The sequence below is a fragment of the Borostomias antarcticus genome (genome assembly GCF_949987555.1).
Source record: "Borostomias antarcticus genome assembly, chromosome: 12".
In the NCBI taxonomy this organism is placed as follows: domain Eukaryota; kingdom Metazoa; phylum Chordata; class Actinopteri; order Stomiiformes; family Stomiidae; genus Borostomias; species Borostomias antarcticus.
The window spans coordinates 19,677,013-19,686,661 of record NC_140245.1 but is presented as its reverse complement, the minus strand read 5'-3'; the positions used below and the strand labels follow the sequence as shown (position 1 = coordinate 19,686,661).

General features: G+C 42.9%; 1 protein-coding gene across 1 annotated transcript; it reads left to right on the top strand.

Annotated features, from left to right (window-relative positions):
• Window positions 1-500: 500 nt before the first annotated feature.
• On the top strand, window positions 501-2,315 carry gbx2 (gastrulation brain homeobox 2; the record flags this gene model as incomplete). The annotated part of the gene is made up of 2 exons (XM_084446772.1): window positions 501-1,014; window positions 1,795-2,315. 2 exons carry the CDS (start codon window positions 501-503, stop codon window positions 2,313-2,315), a joined length of 1,035 nt encoding a protein of 344 aa, XP_084302898.1.
• Window positions 2,316-9,649: the final 7,334 nt, after the last annotated feature.

Genomic DNA, 9,649 nt, shown 5'->3' with positions numbered 1-9,649 from the left:
AACCATCTGGATGTAGTTGAATGGTACGGCACTTTTTCACTCTCCGCAGAGTGAGCTTCTTATACTTTCCAGCAGCGAGTCGTGTTGAGTTGCAGAGATCAGTTGTCAAACACCAGTGACAGCAAGGATATTGATGTGAATCGCGCACATCGCCGTATCAGCTGCAAGACGAACCAAAACGGATCTCATGCGTTGCTCTAGCAAGTTTTCGGCACCTTACTTGACTTGTTTTACCGGGCTAATATTGACCTGGTTACTGCTTCAAATATCTGCGTCCGGTCGACTCACTCCAAAGTTGATGGAATGGTTTTATTCACACGCGAAAAACGCACATCCGACTAGCCTACGGGATTACTGATGTTCTAAAGTCTGCGGTCTGACGAATAGCGATATTGTGAAGTGGATTGAGTAGCCTACAATCAATCCAGCGAGACAGCGACGGCATCGCTCTCTTGTCTACAGTAACATTTTCTTTATTGACATTACTCAGTTTACATCAGATGAGTGCAGCGTTCAGTCCGTCGTTTATGATGATGCAGCGCCCTCTGGGAAGCACCACCGCTTTCAGCATCGACTCTCTGATCGGCGGACCACCGCAACCCAGCCCAGGACACTTCGTGTACACCGGCTACCCGATGTTCATGCCGTACCGGTCAGTGGTGCTGCCGCCGCCCCCGCCACCACCCCCTACCCTGCCCCAGTCCGCTCTCCAGCAGGGCCTCTCGGCCACTCATCCGCACCACCAGATCCCCAGCCTCCAGAACACCTTCTGCTCCAGTCTGGCCCAGGGCATGGCGCTCACCTCCACCCTCATGGCCACTCTCCCCGGCGGCTTCCCCGCCTCCCAGCAACACCAGGAGGCGGCGAGGAAGTTCGGCTCACAGTCAATCCACGCGGTCTTCGACAAAACTCAGGACATTCGTCTGGATGGGGACGACGGAAAAACTTTTCTTGGGAAGGAGTGTGTTTCTCTGCCTCCCTTCCACGACTCAGAGCAACTGCAGCCATCCACGGGTAATTATGTTTATCGGGACCCTAGTCTGTCATTTGTATGCTGTCATGTTTTTATATCCTGTTATCAGGCTATTGTTCAAGATGAGAGGGTTGTTTGATCACAGATCACCTGTGATAAATTTTCAAATCAGCACTGGTAGTTTAGTCTATAGGCTATCATAACTCGTCTATGCCCTCTGAATCTAAGACCAAATTAAAACTGTTTCCCTGGAGTAGGCCTACCCAGTTTCAAATAATTTAATAATTAGACGCGTCTCGACTAAACTAAACTAAACTAATTTCAGGTGTGAGATCTGCCTATAGCTACTGCGTTTATCAAGGGCGCGAATCAAGGTTCTGAGGGATTGCTCACGGATAAACTGTCTGAATTGAAGGGTGAGAAAAGCAGCCGCAGAATTTTAATAATATATAATATATATATAGGCTAACTGATCAAAGTAATCACAATAAGGATAGGTCTATATATCAAAGTTAAAGTAATCATAAGCGGATGGTCTCAGTGATTCAGCTATATTCTGAATATCACACATCCTAAATTTTTCAGGAAATGATACGCATTAAACGATTTTCATTTGTAGTGCCTATTCATGCGTGATTGCGCATACATTGCGTCCATTCTAAATGTAGGCTAATTGTGAATACAAAAGCATGTGTCAGTTCAATACAAGTCAAATGAATCCCTCGCTCATATTGTGTAGGCTATATCTTCGGAAATCTAATTATATGCTGTTCCATTTTGTGCACATTAATTACCATAACATTGTGTTTGTCTCTGTCCAGCCAGAGCCCATGGGAAAGAGGACGCCAAGGATGATGAGTGCAACAACAGAAAGGACGAGAGCTTCTCAATGGACAGCGATTTAGACTACAGCTCCGACGACAACATGACCGGTAACTCGATGTGTCAGAAAGAGGACGGGGACGGCAATGGCGGCTTGGATGAGGGAATCCACGGGTCCAGCGGCACCGGCAGCACGACGTCTACCGGCAAGAACAGACGCAGGAGGACGGCATTCACGAGCGAGCAGCTTTTGGAACTGGAGAAGGAATTTCACTGTAAGAAATACCTGTCTTTAACGGAACGCTCACAGATCGCTCACGCCTTAAAGCTCAGCGAAGTGCAAGTCAAGATCTGGTTTCAGAACCGGAGGGCCAAATGGAAACGCGTCAAAGCTGGCAATGTCAACTCCAAAACCGGCGAGCCCTCGAGAAACCCCAAAATTGTGGTGCCCATCCCTGTGCACGTCAGCCGTTTCGCAATAAGGAGTCAGCACCAACAGTTGGAGCAAGCCAGACCATAATATTGTTTATGTTATACTGTGGACCAAAATATAGATTCATTTGTTAATAGTATACGTTTCAGAAACACCAAAAAGGCTCAAATGATTAGCCTAGCTGGACGACAAACCACAGCACACAAGTTTATCCTTTGGGGAATCACTGATTGAAAGGTGAAGAGCGCACCCTTAAATGAACTGTGCTGCTTTGCTGCTGAATCGATCCGTTCTTGGTGAGACTCCCTGTTAAATTACCAAGAGGACTAAAAAACAACAACATGGTGACAAATTTATCACCGTTACGCATGTAAATATCAAGGAGGACCACAACTATAATCGACATGGGACCAATTCGAGGACATAATACACAGAGACAAATAAAATCAAAGTGTACATTTCAGTATGAAAACATTAGGGGCTACTTTACCTCTGTTACTTTATGGACGTTTGCTGAGAAGCGTAGCCTACTCATAGCCCGGTGTTTTTGCTGACGCATATCAGAATGAACACCCATTCCCAAAAAGGAGCACTTTTATAGTTCCCGTGCTTAGTTTTTATATAAGTTACATTATCCCCTCCTATCATCATATAGGCTACACTACACATGCAAACAAATCCTCAACTCATCTAAAAGTGAGTTCAGTTTTAATCGTTTTTCAAGCCGTGGACAGTTTTGGGATGTTTTTGTTTGTTCTTTCTTGTTACAGTTTGAACAGCCAGGAAACACGCTGCTAATTTATTTAATATTGTACAAAAATAACAAAACATTCCATAACGTATTGAGTAAATAATATAGTGTGCATTAAAGCAAACCATTAACGTTTATGTCAATTATTTGCTGTTTGATGTTTGTTTGTCAACTGTTCATTGAATGTTGTGGGTAATTCTGAATAGAATATAGAATATTTTTGCTACTTTTATTTTGAATTCCACCAATATGAAATAGGCATACATTAATTTCGATGCAATAGGCCTACCGTTGCATTTAACTGAGAATTGTGGCCCATTCCCATGTATCAACTAATTTATTTGCAGGATGCATTATAGGCTAACTAATAAATAATAATAAATAAGGGATTCAATAGTTTGCGATACATTCTTTGACTATGCCTGCATGGCTTCAAGAAGAATTGGTGGCGCAGTCCTAATATGAAGTTAGAATGATTATTTGCAGATAATATGTTTTTGTTGGTGTGTAGGCCTAATATGAAATTAGAATGATAGTTTGCATGTATTATGTTTTTGTTGGTGTGTAGGCCTAATATGAAATTAGAATGATAATTTGCAGGTATTATGTTTTTGTTTGTATGCAGGCCTAATATGAAATTAGAATGATTATTTGCAGATATTATGTTTTACATATACACATTTATCATTTATTATGTTTTTGTTGGTGTGCAGGGCTACCGTTATTGGAGAGGCAGGGCAAACTGTTAGTCGACAGTAGGCCGTGGCGGCGCGGAGGTGACAGTTTTACACCTCTCTGAAATTGAGGCTGAGCTCGTCGCGTATGTTGGAGCAAATCAACCTGAAGCATGTCAAGCTTTAAATATGTTAAGGAAGATCTGGCTAGCCAGCGTAATCTGGTGTTATGGCAGGGGGTGGGGGACACCATCTGAGGTGGATGAAAGCCCAAGGTTAGGCGCAGTGAAGAGCACTAATTCCCCATGGAGTGAAACGTCAGAAGCGCGGGTGTTTGGGGGGTCGTGGCCCAGTGTCATACCGGTGTCAGCCTTGATCTCCGGCCTCACCTTGCCCCAAGCGCCTCATTTAACACAACGATGGTGGTTTGAGCTCGACCCGTACGTGTAGTTTGGCAAGCCCCCGCGCGCCAATCGTTTTCCTATTAATATTCCCACCTTTAGAGGCGGCAGTTTTGTGCATTTCGATGACATCCACGGTTGAATAGAACTTATGTTTACCCATTGAACTTCCCGTGCATGCCCCCAACGATTAAATGTTTCTGATCTTGTAGCCTACACTACACTTTCAACCCAAATAGCGTAATTTGCGTTTCACTTTTTATTGCTCCTTATATTGTGTTTATAATACTATAAACTAAACTATAATGCAGTATTTCTTCAGATAGGTCTGTAAACAAAAAACTCAAACACAAATATCTATAATACATACAACATACATACAGCTACAGTAGGCTGATGCTACAGTTAGTCACCTTACAGTGTTCATTTACAAGCCAAAGCCTAATTGTGGTGGGAAGAAAGTAGGCTTTTGAGGTTATGGGCTATGCCTCGGTGTAGGATATTTCGTATAACAAGTGTTCTCAAAATACCTCATACATTTTTACCTTAAAAAAAAAAAAATATATATATTAAATGTTGGCTGTATGTGGCACTGTAGACCTACATCCTTTACATAGCGCGCGCGTGTTCCCCGGGGCAACCGTGGTCCCTCGCATCATTTATACCAGGCACAAAATACAAACTGCAAGGCCAAGCAGAACTGGCATAATGCCAACTATATGTGGAAATAAGATTAAATCAAATAGAACTTTTTGAGGCCTGAATAGGCTAAAGGATACACCAATTGCATTGATTTAGACACAAATATGTTCTGCAAACGTATCATATGGACCAAGTAGGCTAATGGTGCTTTGCATATATGCGAGTTTAGCCAATAATAAAAAAGATAATGGGTGGATTGATATTTCCAGTCTTTGTAAAATGTAGCATCTTGCCTATTCCTTAGTAATTCATCGTTGGAAAATCTTAAAGTACATTTTTTATTTATCTGAAATCCCAACTCATCCCAGCAGAAAGAGTGAATTATTGTAAAGCGCAGATTTATGAGGGCAGCTCGCGCTAAACCATACGGACAGCCTCACAGATGAGCTAGCTCACGCACACACACACGTGCCGTACACCTTTTTTCTTTCTTTTTTTATGTTGCAACCGCAACAAAAACAGCGAAATTTATTCATTCATGGCAATTCGAATTGTTACACATTTAGATTTACCATAACACAAAATGTAGACAACTTTTACTATGGAAGGAATTAGAGGACAATGCCACATTTCGAGGGAGAGCGCATGAGAGAGAGAGAGAGAGAGAGAGAGAGAGATCTGACAATTGCTCTAACTCTAATGAATTTTTTTGCAAATTGTAATCAAGCCGGGCCGTCGCGGTTGGCTGATAAATGAGGCCCGGGGGGATAGTCCGGGACCTCAGCTTTTCACTCTAGCATGTCCCCCCTGGACTAAATTAACAGCAACTTGTCTGAGCTTCAAATTAACCCCCAATGATTAATTCTGATGGAGAGCGAGCCCTAAGACTAGCGTGTCCTAATAGGCGCTGACTCGAGGACGCTGCTGGACACGCCTCCCGCATGCACGTGTTTGCACACAGCCTACAGGCAGAAGAGAGTGCTTTATTCATTCATGATTAAACCAGTAGGCTACCATACTTGTTGATATTATTCCTTAAGCTCAGAGAGTTGTTATGCCTACATGTTTTCAAGACCATAACGCCTCTTGGCGAACAAAGGCATAAATCAGTTTAGTTCATAGGACGCGTGAGCTGTTATTCCGAGTAGCCCATCCTACATCTGATCTGATATTATTTAATAAGTGAGCTGTTGATCTTTCTGCTGTAACATGGTATCACTTTCTCATATTTCAGACTTCCTCATATTTTAGTAAATTCACATTTAAAGAACAAAACAACAGAAATACATCAAAAGAGAAAATCGGCACAACTTTCTGTCCAATAACAGTTATTTAATACTCTCCAGTAAATTATAGGCTACTTGCTTGAAACGAAACAGTATAATCCTATTTTACAAATAAATCACTTCAAATATAAAAACAAAATTATTCAAGTTTAGCTTTAATTGACCAAAAAGTGGTTTTAAAGTGAATTATGTCCATATTTTGTCCATCTGCCTACCTTTGAGCAAATCCTTTCCAAATTAATATTAAACTACAGCTGTCCAGCCATTTCATGAAAATCTATTTATATAGCTTTGATTATGCAAGGTCTGTGTCTTTAGTAGTAGGCCACTACATAGGCCTTTCTGCATCCAGTTTAAAACTCTGGCACTAACCTACAGGGCAATGAAAGGAACAGCCCCCTCCTACCTCCAGGCCATGGTCAAACCCTATACCCCCTCCAGACCCCTACGCTCTGCTACCTCGGGGCGACTGTTTGCCCCGTCACTCCGAGGCCCTTGCGGTTGATCAACACGGTCACGGCTCTTCTCTGTCCTGGCCCCGCAGTGGTGGAACGAACTGCCCACTGACGTCAGGACAGCAGAGTCACTGCCCATCTTTCGTCGCAGGCTCAAAACTCACCTCTTCAAGAAGTACACAATCCTCCCTCTTAAGCACCTATTGTATTTTTGATTGATATTCTTGCACTTTGCCTTCAGCACTAGATTATGCTCTTAGTCACTTGTTTTAGAAAGGAAATGCATTTGTGAGTTCTGGCAAGTAGTAGGCCTACATTGGCTTTTCCTACGTTAAATGCAAATATTGTTAGTCGCTTTGGATAAAAGCATCTACTAAATGACTAATGTAGCCTAATGTAAATAGACATTTATCTTAAACTAACTTTAATTTATTGTTAATTTATTACTAACTTAATTAAAATACTCTGTCAATCACGACTGTTTGGTGTCTCTAAACTATGAAGGCCAGATAGACACTTCGCTGTCTGTTGAGCTCATAGGCTTTAGGTCTCTGACCGTTGATCAGAATCAGTGTGAATTAAGTCTGACGGGGCAGTTAACACCTTATTTGGGTGCTCCCCTTGCATTCATGATGGGGATTGTATCTGTAGAAGCCCAGGCTCCAGCTCCAACATGTCCAGATCATTTACTGCACATGGTCATCCCCTCCTTAGAGACACCTGCTATCTGACAGAATCTCTAGACAATCAGAGTCATGGGCGCCATCTTTTTTTTCAAATTTTACTCAATTACTAGTTGCAACACATGACTGGTTACATGTCAAGAGTTAACAATATTGCAGTAGGGAGAAAATTAGGCAAACAGCAGCTGCCAAAAAGCTCTTACAACAATGCCGTTTGAATTGTCTGGTAAAGGGGTTTGTGAATGATAGTATTTTGATCGCTAGCTCCCATCGCTGTTCTTTTTCTTGCTCCCCATAATGTTTAATTGCATCTGCGTCTCTGGTCTACCGGGCCCCTGCTGCCTTGCCTGCCGTGGTGTGTGAGGGCAGCCCCCCGCCCGTGTCCCCGAACCCCTTCCTGATCAACACAGGCTGAAGAGGGATTAGAGCGGTCTTATCCAATTACAGCCAACGGCAAACACACAGAGCCCCGCTCTAACACCTTCATCTGCACACCACACACACACACACACACACACACACACACACACACACACACACACACACACACACACACACACACGGAATAACACACACCATCACACACAAGTCACATGTACACAGACACAATATAAAGCAACTGTTCAATCAAGACTTGTATTAAGAAGCATTATTTTTTCTTTATTGAAAAGAGACACAATTACAGTAGAAGACTCTGTATTAGGTATAATTTTTCAACACAGTACTGTACAGCTGACAAACTTAATAATAATAATAATTAGAATAACAATGACAATAAGAACAATAATGTATCTGATAATTCATAATAAACATGGATGGACTGGATAACTGAACGATATACAAAAACCCAAAGCTTGAAGAGAGGTTCTCCCTGTTAAGGTACCGTGATACAACACCACGATACGTCCATAAATAAGCCCAGCAGCCCTCTCTGGGCCGGGCGTAGGCTACATGATGGGGCACGGACCACAATGAGGTAACGAAACACGTTGGAACTCAATAAACAAACAAACAATGACTGTACTGAGTGTTTATTACCGTTTGTATTGATGTATTTTTTCTCTTCATCTTCTTTAGATCTATGTACGTGGTGAAAAGCTGTGCAGGTGGCACAGTGTGTGTAGCGTCTACAGGCATTGAAGTATCATCTGCTGTGTAACTGAATGCAAAACAAGATTGACATGGGTCCCTCTTCTGCCAGCTCCTTCCACTATCCAGCCTGTCTCCCTAGTAGGTCCCATCTACCAGGCCATACCAGCTGTCTCCCATCTTCCAGGCGTGAGTCAGTAAGCCATGCTCTACAATACATCAGTCTACCTGAACACCCAAAGGTCTGTGTTTTGGCTCACCAAATGAAGACCTAGGCTTTACAGTAACTCAGTAAGATAACAAAGACTTCTCAGGGCCAACCCCGGGTTTGTCATCTAAACTCACTTCGTGATCCTTGCTAAACTGTGGGATCAACAGTGGACCTTTAGACAACAGGACAGAGCTGGGCTATAGAGGAGAGAAACAAGACTAAGCTAGACCACAAATGAAGACGTATCTAATACTATGTTGGCCTCTTCATATCTCCAACAGCTAGGCGCTTTGAAAATGAGTCATTTCACTGCCAGACTAGCTGGAGGAACTGGAGAAACTACTCAAACATCCATTCATGCAAAAACACACACCTCTGGAGAGAGAGTGACATGGGCCTCCAAACTAAAGACGTAGTGCATTTTTGTCAAAGATAAAAGACTTCCTGTCCTATCTTTGACTTCAACCTCACAAGAAGAGTTAAGAAACAAACATCACACTAAGCAGTTCATTTTTGTTGTTGTTAAACTAGCTAATCTCTCAATTGAATATTCACACTCCAATAACAGGACTTAGTGGGACAATAGACATCACTATAGCAACATGGCACGGCAACAATAAGGTCAAAGAAACAGTAAGGAAGAGTAAGGTATGTTTGGGCAGGTGCACCTCAGTGTTTCAGTGCCTTATTGGCTGCAAAAACAATGCTAGGCCATCAACCCCCTTTGTCACGTGTTTGTCTGATCAAGATATTTCATTTCACAGCTCTCTTCACATTTCTATGAAACGCTGTCAGGAAGAGAAGCGCGCGCGCGCGTGCGTGCGTGTGTGTGTGTGTGCGGGAGGGGGGGGGGGTGTTCTTTGTGGGCGAATGGGAATATTGCAGTGTGTGTTTGACAGTGTTAAACACACCTCAGTGGAGAGATGCTCATGGCTGGGATGGTGATCATCACCTGTCTATCCAGCAGGGCTATGCCTGGGTATTGCTTGAATACAAAGTCAGTCAGGAGTCACTCCTTAGTTCTTAAAACGCACACAGACGGACACATGGACACACAGAGGGAGGTGACATTGAGGGTGAGAGAAATCATAAATTAGGCAGCATTTCATGCTCAGGGGAGGGTTTGGAACAAAGGTGCACATCACATGGTGAAAGACACATACAGGTTGTGTTTTCAAGGAGGTAAAGGCAAAGGGAGGTGGACTGCTCCACAGGACAGCACGTCTAGC